The sequence below is a fragment of the Schistocerca americana genome, chromosome 8 (assembly GCF_021461395.2).
Source record: "Schistocerca americana isolate TAMUIC-IGC-003095 chromosome 8, iqSchAmer2.1, whole genome shotgun sequence".
Lineage (NCBI taxonomy): Eukaryota > Metazoa > Arthropoda > Insecta > Orthoptera > Acrididae > Schistocerca > Schistocerca americana.
In genome coordinates this window covers 149,083,734-149,109,416 of record NC_060126.1, presented here as the reverse complement: position 1 = coordinate 149,109,416, position 25,683 = coordinate 149,083,734, and the positions used below count along the sequence as shown (strand labels likewise).

Here is a 25,683-nt window from a genome sequence, read left to right as displayed (position 1 = left end):
ACCTAACTAACCTAAGGACATCACACACCCATGCCCGAGGCAGGATTCGAACCTGCGACCGTAGCAGCAGCGCGGCTCCGGACTGGAGTGCCTAGAACCGCACGGCCACCGCGGCTGGCGGTTATTTAAAAAGCGGATCACTAAGTGTATTGAAGTTGGCGGTACTACGATTGAACACTCACTCTAGTTGGAAACGTAGAGAAGCGTTCGCTTTGAGCCACTGCCACATGGTGCGTCAAGTAGTCCCCTGTTCAAAATGGTTCAAATGGCTCTGAGCACTATGGGACTTAACTTCTGAAGTCATCAGTCCCTTAGAATTTAGAACGACTTAAACCTAACTAACCTAAGGACATCACACACAACCATGCCCGAGGCAGGATTCGAACCTGCGACCGTAGCGGTCACGCGGTTCCAGACTAGCGCTTAGAACCGCTCGGCCACCCCGGCCGGCAGCCTTCTGTTCGATGTGTAGGAGTAATACAACGTTGTGAATGGCGTTTCCAATTAGAAGTTATGAAATACTGGCCTGTCCTACCCTCGTTGCATGGAGGTGGGGGTCTATGTGCTACTTGATACCCAAGAGCCATTGAGTACCATGTAGTAAGTTACAACTGTGTACCCACTTCCATTCCTCCGACTGCAGCGCCATCTGTGGCGAAACTAAGAAAATGACTCAGAGAAAACGTATGTAGTTTCTGCCGTAGAATAGTAACCTGCAGTAAAAAAACGGGGGTTTCTATGAAAGATTTCAAAGTTGGACCCCGCCACCCACGCACAGGTTGGGGTGGCGGGTCGAGCATGGTGTCGTCGGATGTCCCCCTCCGAGACACACAAATGAGAATTACAACTTCTTTTGATGTGGTGTGCAGTTTTAGAGATATTTCAGTGTCTTCAGCTGAAATGAATGCCATGCGTATACAGGGTGTTTCCGTAAGAGCGTGCAAAAATTTAACAGGACATAGAGGATGCTCCAATGAGGCAGGGAACCTGGGGTCGGATGAGCCAGCTTAAGGAGATAATAGGAGTAAAATCACATTACTATATCCTTTTGTATTTACATTAGTTAATTGCAAATACTAACACTGACACAATGGCCGTGCTGTTTGTACTCTACCTTACAAAATGCTCAAACTGACGGCTGTCAACCTCGACGCTAACATGACATCGGCGAACAAGTTTCTGACGCACCCTGACAAATATCCCTGGCGTGTTTCGAGTCGTATCACAGGCAGCCACAGTTCTGGCAGCTACCTCCATCTTCGTATCTACTGGGGTCTCAGACAGAAGTGACTTTAAGGGGCTCCGGAACGCCCTATACTTGCAATGTGAAAATAACGCTTATAAATTACATCTTTCCTCACAAAGTATTTGAGGTAGGAAGTTGAACTTTTTACAGTTTATTTATTGGAATATGGGCTACAACTTAACACAGAGATTTTACAAAATTTTAGTTCAGTTATTAAAGATGATTTTTTTCAATTGTAATGAAAATTCACAACATTTTTTTGCAATTTTTTATTTATATATTCAAAAATATACAGTTTTTTGGAAAAAGGCTGTGTTAAATTATGCAGAAGGTACTGTGTAACATTTACTGGAAGTTTGAAACAAATATGTTTGGAAGATCCTTAGAAAACATGTAATTAGTATGAGAAAATAAAAGTTTTGGGATTCGAGCGACAAAGATTGGATTAACTTTTTAGTGCATTCCAGGTCCATAGGATGGATTATCTTCATCCTCTGCAAACTCCTCCTCCAGCTTCCTCTTGTTCCTCCTCCTGTTTACTCTTGCTTGTATTTCTAGACTCTTTACAGCCCTGTCTGCAGCCCAAAGGCGTTCCTTGTCTAAAGCAAGCATCGCTCGTACCATGTTAGAACCTATCTTCATTCCCATATTTCTAAATACCTTGCACCTTACGATGTTGCCATCATTGAAAGTCGCAACAGCATCATACACACCAAAGTGAAGTGTTTCTATTCCAACAAATACAGTCTTGGGGATTCTCGACCATATAACACTATTTACACTTTCATTGGGGTTTTGAGTTTTTCCGTGAATACACTTTTTCGACAGTTCAGGTGCTGCTAAGTCTCTGAAAATAGGTTTTATCACCTCCACTATTGTATGAGGCAGACTATGCTTATGAGTGTACACTTCACCAGTTAGCAATCCTTTGTTATATTTACACCAACTGTCTTCTTCTTTGGGACACAAGCTATGTTGGGGATTTTCATCGGTCGAAGAAGTATGAAAAAAAAAGAGCCCAAACAGCCTTCTTCATTTCGTCGACACTTTGTGTATTTTGCCTAATAGCCATTCCATAATAGTTCTGTATTTTGTCAATTACGCTGTCAGTTAACCTTACCTTCCCATCCAACCCTTTAGCATCACTGAGTTTTTGTTTTTTGTACGAAGCTTTCAGTCGCCGAAGTCTTGTTCCCATTCGCTTCTGTACGTGTCCAATACACTCAAATTTCTGCACTACAACATCATCACCATAGGGCTTCAGTCCTTGAACATGTTTGAAACTTTTAGAATCACCGTCACCAAGGTAATTAACATATCGCACTTTATCACACGCCTCAGAACGCTGGAATATACTGGCAACACCAGCCACTTCCATTCCTCCACTACTGCCACTATAGTTAGCTTTGCAATTATTTTCATGTGTACCTTTATATTTTTGTGGACATCTACAATACTTTGATATTACTGCTACATCTAAAACTTTCCCTGTATACATACTGGTGGCAGATACTACACCATGAAGAGATGTGTGTCCCCGTTTATGCCAGGTACCATCGAACGCTGCAGTCAAATCTCTGTTACCATTATTTTCCATTACTGCCTCTTCCACAGCGTTCTTCATAGATTCTATACAGACATCTTCTACTTTAGACCCTATTAATTTATTATAGATCGTAAACTTGGTTGGGGGATTTGGAAGATTCATGATGCCACAGAAAATTGCACCTGCAGTAGCACCCTTACCAACCGAACGCAAGGAATAAACAAATCTAACGCTGTGTTCGTAGATTTTGCTACCATTTTCTCCAGTTGCAGTTACTACAACACTGTTCCAAAAGGTGGTCATGTATGAACACTTATCACATTTCAGTTGTATTTCACTAGCAAGTCCTACGTGCTTTATTATGGAGAGTTCCAGACCAACTTCACTACAATGAATACGTCTTACACAGTTTGAAAACATTCCTTTGAGAACCGACATATCAAATATTTCATTCACATCCGATTCGCCCATAAAACATTCATAGTTTTCACTCATTGCACCAAGCTTCTTCTGTGAAGTATTTTCTTTCCCACTTTGACTGCTATGGGCAGGTGTACTTGAGAGGTTAGGTTCACTCACTTGGTTATCGTCTTTATTGTTTACAGTAATAACACATACCTTTGGCTTTCCAACATTTCTCCTTTTCTTAAAAGCCTTCAGAGGATTTCTAATAACTTTACTTTTACTCATTATTATACTTCAACAAAACAGAGACTCAAGAAACAGAATTAATTACGAATATTTTCGAGATAACGACAGAGTAAATAAACATGAAACAATCGACAATCACACCAGCGATATATATTGAACCATCACAGGTTAGCCACAACACATACTTTATCTCACATCACTGAAATGTATCTGATGAACACGGACGTTAATAATAACACCATTTGACAGCAGTTTAACAGCGCCACAGTGGGCCACGCCCATGTAGAACACATTTCAAAAAAAAATTTAAAATAGTTGTAGTCTTCGGAATTGAATAAATTATATATCTATTAAAAGGTAATAGTCTGCAGATTCAGAAAACGCAAAAAAGTAAAAATTGAACTTTCCATGATTTTGAGCCTTTCCGGAGCCCCTTAAATGGCCCCATAGGAAATAATCGGGGGGATTCAGGTCAGGTGACATCGCAGACCATGGAATAGGACCGCCCCTCCCAATCTAGCGACCAGGAAATACTGTGCCGGTAGTGTTCCGTCGTATTATACTGTAGTGTCTGAATAGCACTGAGTAATGAAAGGGTCTGTCCTCGATTCACAGCACGTACTGTCATGGGACAGTTTAAATACGATAAAACAGAGCCACCTTATGGACAAGTAAAGTAAACAAAGCCTGCGTCATGAATTCCTGGTAATCAGGCTCGTCCTACATGTTTCCTGCCAATAAATACAGAATGTGCACGTAAATAAACAAGTAAGTAACTGCACAGTCCGTGTAAACCTGTACCCATGACAGCTGTAAATCAGCCGAAAAACAGTAATGCTAGACAAAGCGGTAGACCAGTTTACTTCCTTATCTCATTAAGCTGGCTTCTCCGACCCCAGGATCCGTATCTCACATTTTTTCATGGTGTTACATAAGCATCCTGTATAAGGGAATGTACTGAGTGATTCGCTTCCTGATAATCACCCCATCCCAACCGCTAAGGATAGAAACTTGAGATTTGGAGAGGGGGTGAAATCACACTGCGCCTTCCTGGTCAAATGTACGTAGCAAAACTATCGTGAATACAACAACGTAATTGAAAAGATCTATTATAAGAAGATAATGCTTTTACTACTGGGAAGTTTCCAGTTTACTACTACGATGCTGTAGTATGGAACTATGATATTCAGCTTACATATTACAATGTTCGCAGCTTGGTATCATGGCCAACAGTTATTTTACAGAACGTCTGCTAGAAGAACTTCGTTTTCATCTATATCACTAACGCAGGCTTAAAATATACACATCAAACGTGCTAGCAGGGACTGTATTGACTTGGTTTAGTTGTCTAAACATTAGTATCGTGAAGTTCTACGGACACCGCTTAATTAGCTGTGACGGTCATGCGCGCTAGGGAACTTCAAGGATTGTTACGACATTATCACGTTTCAGCAGAGACGCTAATGTCAGATATGCACCGCTGTTTCACAGACGACTCGTCTACGGATTCATGTGTACTGGAAAGCTTTTGCTCACAGGATCGGATACTGTTATACGTGTCAGAATTCTCTACTACACTGAAGCACCAAAGAAACTCATATAGGCATGCATATTCAAGTATGCAAAGCGGCAGAATACGGCGCTGCGGTAGGCAACGCCAACACATAAGACAACAAGTGTCTGGCGCAGTTGATATATCAGTTACTACTGCTACAATGCCAGATTATCAAGACTCAAGTGAGTTTGGACGTGGTGCTATAGTCGACGCACGAACGAAGCGACAGTATCTCCGAGGTACCGATGAAGTGGGGGTTTTCCCGTACGAATAATTCACGAGTGTACCGCGAACATCAGGAATCCGATAAAACATCAAATCTCCTATATCGCTGCGGCCGCAATAAAATCCTGCAAGAACGGTACCAACAACGACTGAAGAGAATCTTTCAACGTTACGGAAGTGCAACACTTTTGCAAATTGCCGCAGATTTCAATGCTAGGCCATCAACGAATGACAGCAAGCGAACCATTCAACGAAACATCATCGATAACGAAAGACTGAAGGGAGGTGGCCATCAACGTACATAAGAAGAAAGAGAAAAATCAGTGAAGAAAGATAAAAGTCAGTGAAATATAACAGAGGCGCTCTGGTGCGTCGCTATGCTCTCTGGAGGCAGAAAACTGTTGCTGGATCCAAAGGATGGCCGATCTGACGAGAAATGTAAAAAAGAGTGTCTGACTACAGCAACGAGACGCAGCGGAGCTACACATGGAAATATACTATCTAATTGCTCTCCAAGAGTCTGTAACCCTAACATTATCATAAATAAGTGGAGGAGTATTAGTAATACTTTTTGCGTTAGTAACATAATTTTCAGTAATAGCTTTAATTCCTATGGAAAAACGATCGATGTCGTGGTTGTAGTAACTGTTATAGTCGGAATAGTTCAGCTGTTTATTATTGTAATGACTGTAGTAATGAACAACAATGGACACGAAACACGTCACTTTACGACATATACCAAACTGAAAATTACCAACAGTTTGTTTTTTAGACTTATGTGTAAAGTAACGGGCTGTAGATCGAGTACTGGCCGTCATAGTCAACAGAAAGCTGGATGACTATTGCAAGATGTAAGAGAACACACAGGTAGCGACATAGATCGTTTTCTGGTGACTGCAAAGGCAAACACGATCAGTAGATAGAAGAAAGAAACTATTACGAGTATTAATCTGGATGACGAAGTTTTTAAACCGTATCCTCCGCAATAAGTCAGTGTATGGAGTCTATTTCAACAGTGACCCGCTCATTATTTGCAAAACAAATTGACAGAAAATTATGTAAATACAGAGTAGGAAAACGTAAAAGAATGAGTGAACCAAGTGGCGATTAGGCAGTAGGGAACAGAAATGAGTTTACGATGAAAAAAGGGTGAAAATGTGGAATGAAGATGTAGCAAATGCTGGAGAGTACACCGAAAAGACGAATTAATATATACATATTTGGAGGACATTGCTAGACAACGGTAACAATAAGTTAAATAAGGGAAAGGCTATACTCTTTCCTGAAGACCGAAAACTTTCACAAAGACCGTTCATGATCTAATATCAGTTGGATATAATATTTTAAAAATACCAAACAATAAACCCAGTGCTATGGCTTTTAAGGGAAAATGCCATCCAAGTTATAGAATAGTGCTAAATTGAAAATCATTTTTACTGGTATCTCACTTTCAGTTATTAGGACGTGATACAATGTACTAGTATGATAATATCACCTTCAACAAGTTAAACAGGTTTCATATTATATTGAGCGCTATACATAGAACATTATCCAATAAAACCAAGAAAGACACAAAGACAGAATTATTTAAAGTCATGGCAACACCTTTGCTCTCATACGGAATTGGTACCTGCACAATTACTACGAAAAACCAAAGAAGGATACAACCAGCTGAAACGGAAGTTTTAAGTAAAATGATGCACTCTGAAAGATCTAATAAAGAATTCTGAAATAAGGAAGTAAATAAACATATTTGTATAAATGAAAGAAAGGAATATGGGATAAGAAAATGGAAACGTATCTTGAACGAATGGGGAAGAGAGAATAATCAGACATATATTATAGACCTAAAGGAAAGAGAAATACAGTAACACCAAGGAAAAGTAGACTTTTTTTTGTAGAGGCAACAGGCTACAAATCTGGTTCTTGAAATTAAGAGAAAGAAGAATAGTAAATTCTCTTATAATTGTAATAATAATGGTAGGTATAAAGATGAATGTAAAATTAGTCATAGTAACTTGAATCAACTAAAACCTATGGTTTTTTCTCTGTCGCAGTAGAGGAACACCAAGCTGAGAGTGGAAACAGATGTCATAGAAAAAATACATGCAGCAGAGTAACACATGGTTAATCATCTACGTGCTAAAGCGGTAGTATAAGAAAGAATTAAAACAATAATATTGTAATAGGAACAATAATATTGTAATAGACACTGTAAATTTAATTTAGTGTTTAGAATGAAAAAAAAAAATGGCCAGGAGCGAGTATGACTCGCACATTGAGGATTCATGAGCCCACTCGAAGCGTAAATGGTTTGCGAAAGCATACTTGACGTCTTAGCAACAAATAATCCTGGACAAATAGTCAAATAGTCATGACGAATACAAGGAAAGCGACCATGAATACCGTAACTCCTACAACCATCAAAAAGGAACGCGAAGTATATCTATTTTAAAGGCTGATAAAAGTACTCTTAACGCCTTTTTAAGAGACAGTCTGCACTCCTTCCGATATGGTCATGTAAGGGCAGAAAAGTTGTGAAATGATTTCAAAGAGATAGTACGACAGCAATTGAGAGATATATAGCACATAAATTAGTAAGTGATGGTACTGATCCCCTACGGTATACAAAATAGGCCTGATCGCTGTTGCAGAAGCAACGAAAAAAACATGTCAAATTTAAAAGAACGCAAAATCCCCAAGACTGGAAAAGTTTTGCAGAAGTTCGAAATATAGCGCGTACTTCAATGAGAGATGCATTCAGTAATTTCCACAAGGAAACTCTTACCCGAAATCTGGCAGGAAACCCAAGGAGATTCTGGTCATACATAAAGAACACCAGAGGCAAGACGCAATCAATACATTTACTGCGCGATAACAACGGTGAAGTCATTGATGAAAGTGCCACTAAAGCAGAGTTATTAAACATGATTTTTCGAAACGCCTTCACAAAAGAAGACGAAGTAAATATTCCTGAATTCCAATGAAGAACATCTACCAAGATGAGAAACAGAGATATACATATCCTCGGTGTCGGAAAGCAGCTTAAATCACTTAATCAAAGCAAGGCTTCCAGTCCAGATGGGATACCAGTCAGGTTCCTCCGATAGTATGCAGATGCAAAAGCTCCATATTTAGCAGTTATATACAACCGCTAGCTCACAGAAAGTTCCGTACTTACAGACTGGAAAGTTGCTCAAGTCACACCAATTCCCAAAAAGGGAAATAGGAGTAATACGCTGAAATACAGGCCCATATGACTAACGTCATTTGCAGTAGGGGTTTGGGACGTATACTGTATTCAAACATTTTAGAGTATCTCGAAGAAAACTATTTATTAACACGTTGTCAGCACGGATTCAGAAAATATCGTTCTTGCGAAACACAGCTAGCTCTTTATACTCATGAAGTAATGAGTGCTATCGACAGGGGATGTAAAATTGATTCCATACTTTTAGATTTCCAGAAGGCATTCGATACCGTTCCTCACAAGCGTCTTCTAACCAAACTGCGTGCCTATGGAATATCACCTCAGTTGTGCAACTGGATTCGTGATTTCCTGTCTGAAAGGTCACAGTTCGTAGTAATAGACGGGAAGTCATCGAGTAAAACATAAATAATATCCGGAGTTTCCCAAGTAAGTACTATAGGCCCTCTACTGTTCCTGATCTATATTAACGACATACTAGACAATGTCAGTAGCCGTCTCAGATTGTTTGCAGATGATGCTGTCGTTTACTATCTTGTAAAGTCATCAGATGACCAAAACGAATCGCAAAATGATTTAGATAAGATTTCTGTATGGTGCGAAAAGTGGCAGTTGGCCCTGAATAAAGAAAAATGTGAAGTTATTTACATGAGTACTAAAGGAAATCCGCTAAATTTCGATTATGCGATAAGTCACACAAATCTTAAGTCTGTAAATTCAACTAAATACATAGGGATTACAATTACAAATAACCTAAATTGGAACGATCACATAGATAATGCTGTGGGTAGAGAAAACCAAAGACTGCGATTCATTGGCAGAACACTTACAGGTCTACTTAAGAGACTGCTTACACTACGCTTGTCCGCCCTATTCTGGAATATTGCTGTGCGGTGTGGGATCTGCATGAGATGGGACTGAAGGATGACATGGAAAAAGTACAAAGAAGGCTTGTTTTGTATTATTGCGAAGTAGGTGAGATAGTGTCACAGACATGATGCTTGAATTGGAGTGGCAATCATTAAAACAAGAGCGTTTTTCGTTGCGACGGGATCTTCTCATGAAATTTCAATCACCAGTTTCCTCCTCCAATTGGGAAAACATTCTGTTGGCATCCACTTACGCAGGGAGAAACAGAGAAATTTAAGTCCTCGTTTCTCCCGCGCGCCGTTCGTGATGGGAACGGTAGAGAGACAGCTCGAAGGTGATTCATTGAGCCCTCTGCCAGGCACTTTATTGTGAGTAGCAGAGTAATCACGTAGATATAACTTAGTTAAGTATGTAGACAGTTCCACGGATCGAGTATCTCGACAATTTTTTCTTGTTATCGACATTGATACCGGTTGGATGCAAGTTCCAGTTGATTCCAAGACTTTCTAGAATGTTTCAATTTTTCACGATTGGAAACGGATAACAACTGACAAAAAAAATAATTTTTTCGTATGACAAAATTAGAAATCAACTGTTTTCTAAATTTTCCTTTATTTCTACAGTGAAAAAACTTCATTCTTGCCAAGTTTCATGATTCTACGTCATGTTGAGGCATCCTACAGTTTTTAATTAGTGAGTTTGAGAGTATCAAAACATGTAACGTAAATGGCCATATCGTTCGACTGCACTGACTTAGAAGCTAACGTTTATTACACCGCCAAGGGACCACAGACCTTAATATGTGACACAAATTTAAGTTCATACGTCTGCCTGTTCCTGAGAAAAGGAGTCTTAACACGTGGACGGACAGACAGGCAGTCTGACAACAAATGACAAAAACATTATGCTTCGTGTGATATAATTATAAATTAACCATTCTCGTAGTTTTTTTGTTTTATCATTGGCTGTAGTGTGAATCCTTGCTTTGTGACAAATTTCGTGGTTCTAGGTCAACGGGAAGTAATGAGGAGAGTTTGGTGAGTGAGTTTGGAAATATGAAAGTATTTGACATAAATGGCCATATCTTTCTATTGCATTAACTTACAAACTTCACTGTTCTACACTGCAAAGGGACCGTAGACTTTAATATGTAACATAAAATTATATTTGATATGTCTACCCGTTCCTGAGAAACAGGGTTTAAAACAGTCGGACAGACAGACAGACCGACGGACGGACAATCAAGTGACCCTACAAAGATTCCGTTTTTACCGACTGAGTTACGAAAACCTAAAATGAAGGAAAAATAAATAGATTATCATAAATATTCACAGAAATGTAATTGTTCTGAAACTGTCCATTGTTGTCATGAGCACAGTGGATTATGATGAATAGACATTTAAATAAAAGCACTCTCTGTATTGTTGAAACCGGAAATGATTCTATTACGGTTCTGTGATTATCCCTGCGATTAGCTACATAGCCCTTCCAATGTAGTGAATTTCCAGAAGTCTGCCATGGGACTGGGTATTTGTGTTGTCCTCATCATTTCGTCTTCATAGTGGCTAGATTGTATGACCTTCCCTTTTGGCCCTCTCTTGCTTTTCTCGTCTCTCTTCTCCTCTTCCTTCGGCGTACCGCGGCTATATCTCAGGGTTTTCAAAAAAAAAAAAAAAAAAAAAAAAAAAAAAAGGGAGGGAGAAAGGGGCACATTTGTGTGGTTCATCACGATGACGTAGTGCTATGTGTGAGTGTCACCCTTATATCCGTTTTGAGAAGATTGATGACTGAAGCAGAAACATTCCTCTAAAAGAAAAAGGTAATGCTCTCTTTTTTTTTTTAAAAAAGGTAAATGGTAGTGTAGGCTATAACGTCTATCTTTCTAACAAACTGAAGGAACACGACACAGTTTGTAATGTTTCGAGGAACTGAATCAAAACTCATTCGTTCCAAATGTCATTCACAACGAGAGTACATAGTTTCCTGGAGTGTGTGTAGTGGTCACTAATAATTGAAATGATCGTCCTGGTAATTCTATCACAATCTGTTTATGGGTTGCTAAGCAACGTATCAACTAGCTGACTATTACGTGATTAATATCTGTCGTATTCAAACAGTAAATCAACTCACACTTCCTTTAAGCATCAAGAACGCTTACTATCCCTTCCGAGAATTCTTTTATAATTATTATTAAGTTAATGTCAAGAAATCGCGGTCTGTGTCACTTAATCCTTCACGGGACTGTAACGCGGGATAGCCTACCCCGTATCTCAAACTTCGAGCCGATATTTCAAAGTCCGCTCGCGATTTGTTTGTAACAAAATTTGGCCGAGGTTCCCTAGAATATTTTCTAAACCAACTCCGGGTTGTGAATTATCAGCTCTACATCCATCCATAAAAATTACGGAGGACCCGCACTCGACTACGACTTGTCCGCGCACTCGAGCAACTCAGAAGGTATCATCCTTCTCAAAGAGAAAAAATATCACACATAACGCTGCATTGCGATCTGCTATGTCAAAACACATTTATACCCACCTCATAAAGACTCATTACCTATTGGTCCTAAAACATATTGTACTTAATTAAATTGTTTACTCCACAAATAACTAATAAAATTTAGAAATGATTTACATGTATACTGTGTCAGTCACTCAGCAAAGATTTCACAACAACAAAAAAATTCGACTTGAGATGAACTCATTGGTTACTACCTGCATTGACTCTCCTACTCTCACGTGATACAAGGCATATACGACTGTAATGAACATCCCCACAAGATTATTTCTTAAAGATTTCGAGGGCTATACGGACAATTACCCGTGTAATGCTGCAATTGGAGTACGTAAAATAATTGATGTGTGAAAAAATTTGGACTTTGTACGGACTGCACTATAATTCCCTCTCTAGATTGTCGCACAGATGACAAAATGGTAGATATCGAAATAGACGACAGAGGGATAGAGAAACAATTAAAATCGCTCAAAAGAGGAAAGGCCGCTGGACCTGATGGGATACCAGTTCGATTTTACACAGAGTACGCGAAGGAACTTGCCCCTCTTCTTGCAGCGGTGTACCATAGGTCTCTAGAAGAGCGTAGCGTTCCAAAGGATTGGAAAAGGGCACAGGTCATCCCCGTTTTCAAGAAGGGACGTCGAACAGATGTGCAGAACTATAGACCTATATCTCTAACGTCGATCAGTTGTAGAATTTTGGAACACGTATTATGTTCGAGTATAATGACTTTTCTGGAGACTAGAAATTTACTCTGTAGGAATCAGCATGGCTTTCGAAAAAGACGATCGTGTGAAACCCAGCTCGAGCTATTCGTCCACGAGACTCAGAGGGCCATAGACACGGGTTCCCAGGTAGATGTCATGTTTCTTGGCTTCCGCAAGGCGTTCGATACAGTTCCCTAGAGTTGTTTAATGGACAAAGTAAGAGCATATGGACTATCAGACCAATTGTGTGATTGGATTGAAGAGTTCTTAGATAACAGAACGCAGAATGTCATTCTCAATGGAGTGAAGTCTTCCGAAGTAAGAGTGATTTCAGGTGTGCCGCAGGGGAGTGTCGTAGGACCGTTGCTATTCACAATATACATAAATGACTTTGTGGATGACATCGGAAGTTCACTGAGGCTTTTTGCGGTAAATGCTGTAGTATATCGAGAGGTTGTAACAATACAAAATTGTACAGAAATGCAGGAGGTTCTGCAACGAATTGACGCATGGTGCAGGGAATGGCAATTGAATCTCAATGTAGACAAGTGTAATGTGCTGCGAATACATAGAAAGAAATATCCTTTGTCATTTAGCTACAATATAGCAGGTCAGCAACTGGAGCAGTTAATTCCATCAATTATTTGGGAGTAGGGATTAGGAGTGATTTAAAATGGAAGTTCTAAGTCTAGGGGACTGATGACCTCAGATGTTAAGTCCCATAGTGCTTAGAGCCATTTGAACCATTTTTGAACCAGATAGGGTTGATAGAAGAGATAGAGAAGATCCAACGGAGAGCAGCGCGCTTCGTTATAGGATCATTTAGTAATCGTGAAAGCGTTACGGAGATGATAGATAAACTCCAGTGGAAGACTTTGGAGGAGAGACGCTCAGTAGCTCGGTACGGGCTTTTGTTGAAATTTCGAGAAAATACCTTCACCGAGCAGTCAAGCAGTATATCGCTCCCTCCTACGTATATCTCGCGAAGAGACCATGAGGATAAAATCAGATTAGAGCCCACACAGAGGCATAACGACAATCTTTCTATCCACAATCAATACGAGACAGGAATAGAAGGGAGAACCGATAGAGGTACTCAAAGTACTCTCCGCCTGCGGAGTATGGATGTAGATGTAGATGCTGATGACCGCGCAGTTGACAGCCCCTCAAACCGAACATCATCATTGTATGAAACTTGTATTTCAAAAAGATATACAAAATGCTTGTTTATACCACAGTTTAATCCTCTATCGGAGTGGGCGCGATTTTTTGACAAGAAAATGATAGTTCCTCAAAACGCTATCGAAGTGACAAAGAGGAGCACACTCATTATCTCCAGAGCAGAGGACACGTATTCACTGCGGTTCGCGAATGCTGCAGGCGATGGGGACGGTACCCCGGTGATGAAGGAAACAGCAAGTATCGTTCCGGATTCACGTTTGCCTTTCAGTGTGTGGCCCCAGCAGAAATCAATACCGCGTGTCCGCCCAGACACGGTCTCAGTGCATTACGTCCGCGGGGAAATCTGATTCGGGAAGGTCCGCAATGTATTTCTGATCTGCTTCATCCGCTCCGCGGGAAATCCATTTCCGGACGGCGGTTCTTTCCACCTGGGAGAACAGCGGAAAGTCATGCGAGCCGCACTGGGACTGCTCGGGATGTGCGACGGGCGTTTTATGGGCGGCGGCGCTGCCTGCCGGCTCCGTGAGCAGCTAACCGTGCCAGCGACGACGGAAAACGCAATCATTTTAGGGCGCAGGTTTTATTTCGCGTATCGTTGCTTGCACGAAGAATGGAATATCAGAGCGCAGTCTGCGTTTTCTTTTTTCTCGGTCCCTGTGATTCCGAATAGTCTGCCGTGTACGTTATAGGGAAGAATCGGTCGTCCAATTTCCATTTTCAGCTAATCCTTTGAATATTGAAGGATTACTTAGACAAGGTAGAGGAGGTGTCTGATAAAAAGTGTAACACAAGTAAATAATTATAATAATTTTACGTTTCATACAAATGAATGTATGTGTGTGTGTGTGTAAGTTCTACTCCTCTTCCTAAACATCAGGACGAATGTCGCCCAAATTTGGTACACCTATACGTTACTGCCAGGCAACCCGCCATATAAGCCGAGAACGCTAATGCGCTGCTTCGTGGACTCGGGTAGGGGCGCCGGCCCCAGATCGAATCCACCCGGCGGATTAACAACGACGGTCAGTGTGCCGGCCAGCCTGGATGTTGATTTTAGGCAGTTTTCCACATCCCCCTAGGTGAATACCGGGCTGGTCCCCAAGTCTCGCCTCAGTTACATGGCTTGCAGACATCTGAACACTTTCGCATTATTCCATGGATTACACTAGTCGCAGTTGGGGTACACTAATTCCATCCTGGGGGGTGTGCGTTGGCGGCAGGCAGGGGTACCTGTGGGACAAAGGCACAAGCGAAAGAAAGAACAAAGAAATGTACATTTCTGTCAGGGGACCGTCGCTGTGGGTATAGGAACCACCTACTTCTCAGAGCAGTGGGGGTGAGGAAAAAGCGTAGATGGCAACACGTGAATCCCCAGACTTTATTCAGCATTTGTCAAAAAGAGCACTTAGCGACTTGCGGTAAACTTTAAACATAACCTCAAACCTTTACGAAACTATTTCTCACTGGCTACAAAATAATGAAACGAAAAATGTTTTTCGCTTGTTACATTTCCACTGTTCATGCGGTAAAAGCACCTTAATACTGCCTGTCAACGGCCTTGCCGCAGTGGTAACACCGGTTCTCGTCAGATCAGCGAAGCTAAGCGCTACCGGGCTGGACTATCACTTGGATGGGTGACCATCCGGTCTGCTGAGCGCTGCTGGCAAGCGGGGTGCACTCAGCCCTTGTGAGGCAAACTGAGAAGTAGGGGCTCCGGTCTCGTAAACTGACGGCCGGGAGAGCGGCGTGCTGACTACACACCTCTCCGTAACCTCATCCAGTGACGCCTGTGGTCTGAGGATGACACGGCTGACGGTCAGTACCGTTTGGGCTGTTAGGGTGGAGTTAAAGTGTTTTTTTCTGCTGACTGTATTCGCAACACAATTTACAAACTGTATGCACATATACCACTGAATGAAAGTGGATACTTATATCATTGTAAGACTATCATTGTAAGACACATAGTTTACGACATATGACGTCATAAACAATAAGATGCGTAAGAAACTGACGCATCATGCATGACGTTTCAGTTTGTTACCTCTTTGCTACTATTTCTACTCGCAACAGATGTCGCAGGCAGTATCCGGCTATACCGCGGAATGTACCTACATAATTATACCACTGTACGACAAATATTTCAGGAGGTAGGAGGTCACAAACATTAAGCACATGGCCAGAATCTGCGTGGTTATGGGGTGGAAACACAATTATATATTAAAAAAATACCTGGGCAACGCTGGGTTCCTCCGCTAGTACAATAATAAATAAAATGTAAATCTCCTGTGACTAGAGCCTCCCGTCGGATAGACGGTTCACCTGGTGCAAGTCTTTCGGTTTGACGCCACTTGGGCGACTTGCGCGTCGATGATGATTAGCACAACACAACACCCAGTCCCTGAGCGGAGAAAATCTCCAACCCAGCCGGGAATCGAACCTGGACCCTTAGTATTGACATTATGTCGCGCTGACCATTCAGCTACCGGGGGCGGACAGTATAATAATAAACCATCTACAGAGGCCGGGCAACAATATGGAAAGATCGCGGGAAATGCATGCTTGTACATAATGTAGATGGTGAACAAGCCGGCAGATTATGCCGTGCTGTATGGTCGGTGCCTTCGTAACTTGGCTTGCCAAATTGCTTGGCGTTTCAAGTGGCACCGTATCAAATATTTATATCGCATGCATGGAAAGCTATAAAACATCATCCGTCGTCTTATAATGCGGGCGAAAATGTGTGTTGAGTGATCGTGACAGACGGCGATAGAAAGGGATTGTGATGAAAAATAAGATGACAACTGAAAATGTCACTGAGCAACCAAATGCCGCACTCATGAACACTGTCTGCATGGAAATGACGCAAACGGTGCTCCTTAAGCAGGGAACTCCTGGGCGAGCTGGATTCCAAAGCCTCTGCCGGCCGGTGTGGTCGAGCGGTTGTATGCGCTTGTCTGGAGCCGCGCGACCACTACGTTCGCAGGTTCGAATCCTGCCTCGGGTATGGATGTGTGTGATGTTCTTAGGTTAGTTGGGTTTAAGTAGTTCTAAGTTCTAGGGGACCGATGACCTCCGATGGTAAGTCCCATAGTGCTCAGAGCCACTTGAACCATTTGAACCAATACCTCTCATCAGTGACGCAAATGACCCAAAGAGGAAATTGTCTTGGCAAAGCCATAAAACTTTGATTACGGAGTACAGGATACCCTCAGGAGGGCATCCAACAAATCTATCAACCGATGTCAAGCCGAATAAATGCTTGCATAAGTGTAGTGGTGAACCATAGCTTAACGGACTTAGTAAATTTGAGAGACTCCTTCAGTTGAGTAATGTGTTCAGTTTTTTCTGAAATTGTAATTATTTACTTGTCTCCAGAATCTCATTCTGGAAACATCCCCCAGGCTATGGCTAAGCCATGTCTCCGCAATATCCTTTCTTCCAGGAGTGCTAGTTCTGCTAGTTTCTCAGAAGAGCTTCCGTGAAGTTTGGAAGGTAGAAGTCGAGGTACTGGCACAATTGAAGCTGTGAAGGCTGGTCGTGAGTCGTGCTTGGACAGCTCAGATGGTAGGGCACTTGCTCGCGAAAGGCAAAGTTTCCGAGTTCAAGTCTCGGTCCGGTACACAGTTTTAATCTGTCAAGAAGTTTCATTTATTTGTCTGTACATGTAACACATCATATCTACCGATTTCCATCCCATTCGGATAATTTCTTTGCGGCGCATCGCTTTTTTGTCTTAAGAGTGTATTCAGGGTGTTTCATAAGTGACGATCAGTATTCAGGGGTATAACAGGAACGATCATTCGAAACAAAAAATTCAAGTAAACACGGGCTCTATAACGGATACCGTAGGAGCTATGATCTCTTCTACTGCAGGCTCTGTGCTTTCAATATTTTGGGTAGTAGTACTATGGGCCAAAGCAAGAAAAATGTCTAGTAAACATGTACTCTAAAACGCATACCTTAAAAGTTATGAGAACTCGTTCATAATAAGAGTTATACTTCGAAGTAGCGAAGATGAAAAAGTACTCATAGCTCTTAAGGTACGCATTTTTGAGCACATGTTTACTGGAAGTTTTTTTCTTGTTTCTCTCCGTACTACGACTCCCAAAATACGGAAAGAAAAGATCTTGGAGTGGAAGAGAGATGTTTCACAGTATACAAGATCAATAATTCCTCATAGTTCTTAAGGTATGGGTTTTAGAGCCCATGTTTACCTAACATTTTTGTTTCGAATGATCATTCCTGCAATGTCCCTGAATGTTTACTATCACTTCTGAAAGATCCTGTATAATTCCCGCCCATATGTATGAACCATATATATGTTAGTAGTACCTGACTTAGCTGCAAGTAGAACTAGTGAAAATATTTGCGCTTGTTTCATGTCTTAACCGTAGAACATTATAGGGGTGGGGTGCTGATGTAACATTGCTGCTACATATTCATTATCGAATTATCAGTACTTCTATTGGTATGTTACATACGATATTAACGCAAAAATTCCTATTTCATACCCTACTGCAACTGTAAATTTTACCAAGGTTCAGTAACCTAGGGCTAATGAAAGCTTTACTCTTCTCTGTCGTAGCTTCTTTAGATGGCCGCTGTAGACTGAAACCAGATATAATTTGTCATGAGTGATCCATGTTAAAAATTCTAAAAAGTCTTATACTATTCAATTACGATCTCCTTAAATGGAGGGTAGTTCTTTACAAAGTAATGTTTTCGTGGTGTCTCGAAATTTTGGTGCACTCAATGTATCCTTAATACAACTCATCTTTCCTGGAAAATCTTATCCCCAAATCTGTACTAGTACGATCTTACCTTCATTTTGAGGTCAGTCTTACTCATTATATACCGACATTCACTCACTTCGTCAGAGAAGCAAATGCCAAGTTGCGGTATGCAACACGGAAATGAAACTTTATTGCCGGCCGGAGTGGCCGAGCGTTTCTAGGCGCTACAGTCTGGAACCGCGCGTCCGCTTCGGTCGCAGGTTCGAATCCTGCCTGGGGTATGTATGGCTGTGTGTGGCGTTCTTAGGTTACTTAGGTTTAAGTAGTTCTAAGTTCTAGGGACTGATGACCACAGCAGTTAAGTCCCATAGTGCTCAGAGCCATTCTTTTGAAACTTTACTACTATGGCCTAACGTCAGCTGAGAGTGTGTGAATATTACATTATGAAATAATGTGTGTATAGTGTGTGTAGTGACTGATGGTGAGATTTGAATGAACACTGTAGCATTAGTCGTTTACTATATTAAATAACTTCTTTGTGAGACGGTATTGAACACTAGTATAAATTAAATGAAGAAGCACTATCGGCACACTTGATCGAAGGAAGTTGTAGGCTCCCCCCCCCCCTCCCGCCCCCCTCCACTCCACGTAAGCTCGCTGTGTGACTGTAAGATGGTCTCTCAGTGTTGAGCGATTCTGTTTCCTTTGTTTGAGAGGCGCAGTAGCTTCAGTTGGTCGTCAGTCTGCCAGTGCATTTTAACTACCGTTATTGTTATCAGGTGGCTATAACTGATGTGCAGTTACTAACAGAGATCCACAGTGGGTTGTTATTATCGTATTGCAACGAAGCGTCGTACATTTACTATTGCGCTAATGTGGAACCGATTTACGCTGGAAAAAAATTAGTTACAATTTTGGCCAGCAGGTGCAAATCTGGTGCTGTGGACGCCACAGTGACTTATTTAATTGTTTCCATATGTAGGCAGAACAGGTCAACCAAGTGAGAATGGCGTGATGTTGATTTTATTATTAAACACTCCTTACACAGTTTGTCAACGAGATGCTGTACAGCGCCAGATTTGCACCTGACGAACGATATTGAAACCATTTCTTTCCCCGAGTAAATCGGTTCCGCATTAATGCATTAGCATATCCACCAAGCGTCTCTGCCATACGATAATTACAGACCACACCGGACCTCCTTGAATAGCTGCACTTTAATTTTAACCACCTGGGAGTCTACATTCGCCATGTACACTGAAAAACCGCAGTCTCGAAACACTGTTCTGCAGAAAGAGGCGAATGACGGAGATAAACTTGCTTTCCAATGCGGGGTGATCTCACGCAACGGATTGGCTCTGAGCACTACGGGACTTAACTTCTGAGGTCACCAGTCCCCTAGAACTACTTAAACCTAACTAACCTAAGGACATCACACACATCCATGCCCGAGGCAGGATTCGAACCTGTGACGTTAGCGGTCGCGCGGTTCCACACTGTAGCGCCTAGAACCGCTGGGCCACTCCGGCCGTCCACGCGACGGAATCCCCAGTACCTCTGCATCTCTCTCTCCCAGTAGCTTCGCAACAACGTGAAGAATTAACACAACCCGCCATCTGCAGGGGTGATGTTATCGCAGGCAGCGGAGAACCTCGAACATATTAAGCAGTTAAGTGCTGCAACTATCGCACAATCAGTTTGAAAATTCAAGTACTGACAAGTTTAAGACATGAGAAATAAAGTTGATTGAATGTTTTATGACGGTTACTTTGCCGTTAGAATAGATAAAGGTTGCACTTCCAGATGCAACAAAATGTTGATTTACAGTGTTTCATATTATTACTTACCGAACTCAGAAATTTAAAATACTGCAATAATCTAGTAATTAAGAGGAATAAATTCACTTTAAAGACATGATACAATTAAGTCATGTATGTATATACATGTGCTCCCTGCCGCCGTTGGATAAGCAGCTGCAGCAGCAAGTCGTATACTCCTAGCTCACTCATTTGCTACATAGTTTAATTCTTAATTTCTTTGCGTGTTTTTGGTACTTGCATTGTCTAATTCATAAATTTCTGGCGTATTATAGTATTTGAGAGTTGTAGCATCGCGTTTTAGTACCTGAATAGAGTTAATTCGCGTAGTCGTTTGTCTTCTGTTTTTGTTTTGAACGGCCAGTGTCGGTTGGTCACAGTCAGTGTGCTCCCTGCCGTCGTTGGATAAGTAGCTGCAGCAGCAAGTCGTATACTCCTAGCTCACTCATTTGCTACATAGTTTAATTCTTAATTTCTTTGCGTGTTTTGGTACTTGCATTGTCTAATTCATAAATTTCTGGTGTATTATAGTATTTGAGAGTTGTAGCTTCGCGTTTTAGTACCTGAATAGTGTAAAATCGCGTAGTCTCCTTCCGCCGCCGAACAGTGTGTTAGCAGTGCGCAAGTAGCAGCATTACTGCATTTACTAGGCAATCTTGTATTTTCATAACCGTTTAAATTTTGTGTCGATTTGTTTGCGCTCTCTGTAGATTAGTTCAGACGTTCTTTGCAGAACAGTTTTTAGCACGGATAGGGAGTGCAACTGCTGTGTTCGGATGCAGGCTGAGTTGGCATCCCTTCGCTCCCAGCTTCAGGCAGTGTTGGCTTCGGTCACTCAGCTTGAGGATGTTGACAATGGGCATCACTGTGGGGTTCCGGATGGGGTTTTGTCGGGGACGGCCAGCTCGTCCCACGCATCCCCCGATCGGACTACGACTGTGGTTGCCCGGGATACTGCCCGCATTGAGGCTGATCCCTCACCTGTGGTAGAGTGGGAGGTCATCTCAAGGTGTGGCAGGGGGCGAAAGACATTCCAGAGGGCTGAACGGAAGGCCTCTCCAGTTTGTCTGACGAACCGGTTTCAGGCTCTGTCTCAGGCTGATACTGATCTTCGGCCTGAAATGGCTGCTTGTCCTGTTCCAGAGGTTGCCCCTCAGTCTGCAAGATCCGGGCGGTCGCAGAGGGTGGGCTTACTGGTAGTTGGGAGCTCCAACGTCAGGCGCGTAATGGGGCCCCTTAGGGATATGGCAGCAAGAGAGGGGAATAAAACCAATGTGCACTCCGTGTGCATACCGGGGGGAGTCATTCCAGATGTGGAAAGGGTCCTTCCGGATGCCATGAAGGGTACAGGGTGCACCCATCTGCAGGTTGTCGCTCATGTCTGCACCAATGATGTGTGTCGCTATGGATCGGAGGAAATCCTCTCTGGCTTCCGGCGGCTATCTGATTTGGTGAAGACTGCCAGTCTCGCTAGCGGGATGAAAGCAGAGCTCACCATCTGCAGCATCGTCGACAGGACTGACTGCGGGCCTTTGGTACAGAGCCGAGTGGAGGGTCTGAATCGGAGGCTGAGACGGCTCTGCGACCGGGTAGGCTGCAAATTCCTCGACTTGCGCCATAGGGTGGTGGGGTTTCGGGTTCCGCTGGATAGGTCAGGAGTCCACTACACGCATCAAGCGGCTACACGGGTAGCAGGGGTTGTGTGGAGTGGGATGGGCGGTTTTTTAGGTTAGATGGCCTTGGGCAAGTACAGAAAGGGCAACAGCCTCAACGGGTGCAGGGCAAAGTCAGGACATGCGGGGACCAAGCAGCAATCGGTATTGTAATTGTAAACTGTCGAAGCTGCTTTGGTAAAGTACCGGAACTTCAAGCGCTGATAGAAAGCACCGAAGCCGAAATCGTTATAGGTACAGAAAGCTGGTTGAAGCCAGAGATCAATTCTGCCGAAATTTTTACAAAGGCACAGACGGTGTTTAGAAAGGATAGATTGCATGCAACCGGTGGTGGAGTGTTCGTCACTGTTAGTAGTAGTTTATCCTGTGGTGAAGTAGAAGTGGATAGTTCCTGTGAATTATTATGGGTGGAGGTTACACTCAACAACCGAGCTAGGTTAATAATTGGCTCCTTTTACCGACCTCCCGACTCAGCAGCTTTAGTGGCAGAACAACTGAGAGAAAATTTGGAATATATTTCACATAAATTTTCTCAGCATGTTATAGTCTTACGTGGAGATTTCAATTTACCAGATATAGACTGGGACACTCAGATGTTTAGGACGGGTGGTAGGGACAGAGCATCGAGTGACATTATACTGAGTGCACTATCCGAAAATTACCTCGAGCAATTAAACAGAGAACCGACTCGTGGAGATAACATCTTGGACCTACTGATAACAAACAGACCCGAACTCTTCGACTCTGTATGTACAGAACAGGGAATCAGTGATCATAAGGCCGTTGCAGCATCCCTGAATATGGAAGTTAGTAGGAATATAAAAAAAGGGAGGAAGGTTTATCTGTTTAGCAAGAGTAATAGAAGGCAGTTTTCAGACTACCTAACAGATCAAAACGAAAATTTCTGTTCCGACACTGACAATGTTGAGTGTTTATGGAAAAAGTTCAAGGCAATCGTAAAATGCGTTTTAGACAGGTACGTGCCGAGTAAAACTGTGAGGGACGGGAAAAACCCACCGTGGTACAACAACAAAGTTAGGAAACTACTGAGAAAGCAAAGAGAGCTTCACTCTAAGTTTAAACGCAGCCAAAACCTCTCAGACAAACAGAAGCTAAACGATGTCAAAGCTAGCGTAAGGAGGGCAATGCGTGAAGCGTTCAATGAATTCGAAAGTAAAATTCTATGTACCGACTTGACAGAAAATCCTAGGAAGTTCTGGTCTTACGTTAAATCAGTAAGTGGCTCGAAACAGCATATCCAGACACTCCGGGATGATGATGGCATTGAAACAGAGGATGACACGCGTAAAGCTGAAATACTAAACACCTTTTTCCAAAGCTGTTTTACAGAGGAACACCGCACTGCAGTTCCTTCTCTAAATCCTCGCACAAACGAAAAAATGGCTGACATCGAAATAAGTGTCCAAGGAATAGAAAAGCAACTGGAATCACTCAACAGAGGAAAGTCCACTGGACCTGACGGGATAGCAATTCGATTCTACACAGAGTACACGAAAGAACTTGCCCCCCTTCTAACAGCTGTGTACCGCAAGTCTCTAGAGGAACGGAAGGTTCCAAATGATTGGAAAAGAGCACAGGTAGTCCCAGTCTTCAAGAAGGGTCGTCGAGCAGATGCGCTAAACTATAGACCTATATCTCTGACGTCGATCTGTTGTACAATTTTAGAACATGTTTTTTGCTCGAGTATCATGTCGTTTTTGGAAACCCAGAATCTACTATGTAGGAATCAACATGGATTCCGGAAACAGCGAACGTGTGAGATCCAACTCGCTTTATTTGTTCATGAGACCCAGAAAATATTAGATACAGGCTCCCAGGTAGATGCTATTTTTCTTGACTTCCGGAAGGCGTTCGATACAGTTCCGCACTGTCGCCTGATAAACAAAGTAAGAGCCTACGGAATATCAGACCAGCTGTGTGGCTGGATTGAAGAGTTTTTAGGAAATAGAACACAGCATGTTGTTATCAATGGAGAGACGTCTACAGACGTTAAAGTAACCTCTGGCGTGCCACAGGGAGTGTTATGGGACCATTGCTTCTCACAATATATATAAATGACCTAGTAGATAGTGTCGGAAGTCCCATGCGGCTTTTCGCGGATGATGCTGTAGTATACAGAGAAGTTGCAGCATTAGAAAATTGTAGCGAAATGGAGGAAGATCTGCAGCGGATAGGCACTTGGTGCAGGGAGTGGCAACTGACCCTTAACATAGACAAATGTAATGTATTGCGAATACATAGAAAGAAGGATCCTTTATTGTATGATTATATGATAGCGGAACAAACACTGGTAGCAGATACCTCTGTAAAATATCTGGGAGTATGAGTGCGGAACGATTTGAAGTGGAATGATCATATAAAATTAATTGTAGGTAAGGCAGGTACCAGGTTGAGATTCATTGGGAGAGTCCTTAGAAAATGTAGTCCATCAACAAAGGAGGTGGCTTACAAAACACTCGTTCGACCTATACTTGAGTATTGCTCATCAGTGTGGGATCCGTACCAGATCGGGTTGACGGAGGAGATAGAGAAGATCCAAAGAAGAGCGGCGCGTTTCGTCACAGGGTTATTTGGTAACCGTGATAGCGTTACGGAGATGTTTAACAAACTCAAGTGGCAGACTCTGCAAGAGAGGCGCTGTGCATCGCGGTGTAGCTTGCTCGCCAGGTTTCGAGAGGGTGCGTTTCTGGATGAGGTATCGAAAACATTGCTTCCCCGTACTTATACCTCCCGAGGAGATCACGAATGTAAAATTAGAGAGATTAGAGCGCGCACGGAGGCTTTCAGACAGTCGTTCTCCCGCGAACCATACGCGACTGGAACAGGAAAGGGAGGTAATGACAGTGGCACGTAAAGTGCCCAGGCCACACACCGTTGGGTGGCTTGCGGAGTATAAATGTAGATGTAGATGTAGATGTAGATGTTTGGAACTGTTTTATCCATGGAAGTTCGATTCTTTACAGAATCGTGCTGAAGTTGGAGTACGGGTGTACCGGTGTTTATTAAACCAATAGTAAGCCAACATGACGCTCGAAATTACAAACTACTCATTCAGTTGATCGACTGCTGTTTTGATGGATTGAACGCCTTCGTGTTGTCACGGTTCGTACTTCATCTACACCGAGCTTTTTCTGGGGGCTAGCAGTTCCGCAAGCAAATATGGCGTTTCATATGTCTTGATTTTCTGTAAAAGTATTTCGTCCTACAATAATGAGCATTACTTACGGTGTGTAGGTGAGATGTTTTACTGCTGCTATCCGCCATTTGCTGAAACTTGATCAGTCTTTCCCGTGCCTCCTCCACCAGCGGTCCAACTGTCTGAAACATCGGCCAGGAACACAATCAGACGCACGCATCGACTTCTACATTTTTTTTATTGCTGTACAGATAAATAAAACGTATCAAAGAAACAAAAAAGCGATTGGAAAAACAAAACTGTTGAACCATTAATTTTTAGCTTTTAAAGTAAAAGTTATGATAGTAAATATTAATTCATTAGAAAGACCTGTTGGTTCGTATCTTAAATAAGAGTATTTTTCACTCAAGATGGTAAGGGAAAATTACATTCAACACTGAATTATGGCATGATGGAATTCTTTCAGCTTGCTGGTTGGACTGAGAAGACAAAATTGAAGGTATCATTGTTCCACAGGAGGTCTCTTTCTAAGTACTGTATATCAACACAATTTCATATCAGCATGTGATACTTTTCCACCATGAACTGCGTCCATGAGC

General features: G+C 42.3%; 1 protein-coding gene across 1 annotated transcript in view; it reads right to left on the bottom strand.

Annotated features, from left to right (window-relative positions):
• The window catches only part of LOC124545637 (protein O-mannosyl-transferase TMTC2-like), a 189,138-nt gene that overhangs the window by 27,239 nt on the left and 136,216 nt on the right, over nucleotides 1-25,683 (bottom strand). The window contains exon 10 of the mRNA XM_047124582.1: nucleotides 25,174-25,266. Within this exon, the coding sequence (XP_046980538.1) occupies nucleotides 25,174-25,266 (93 nt within the window). The remainder of the gene's footprint in view (nucleotides 1-25,173; nucleotides 25,267-25,683) is intronic.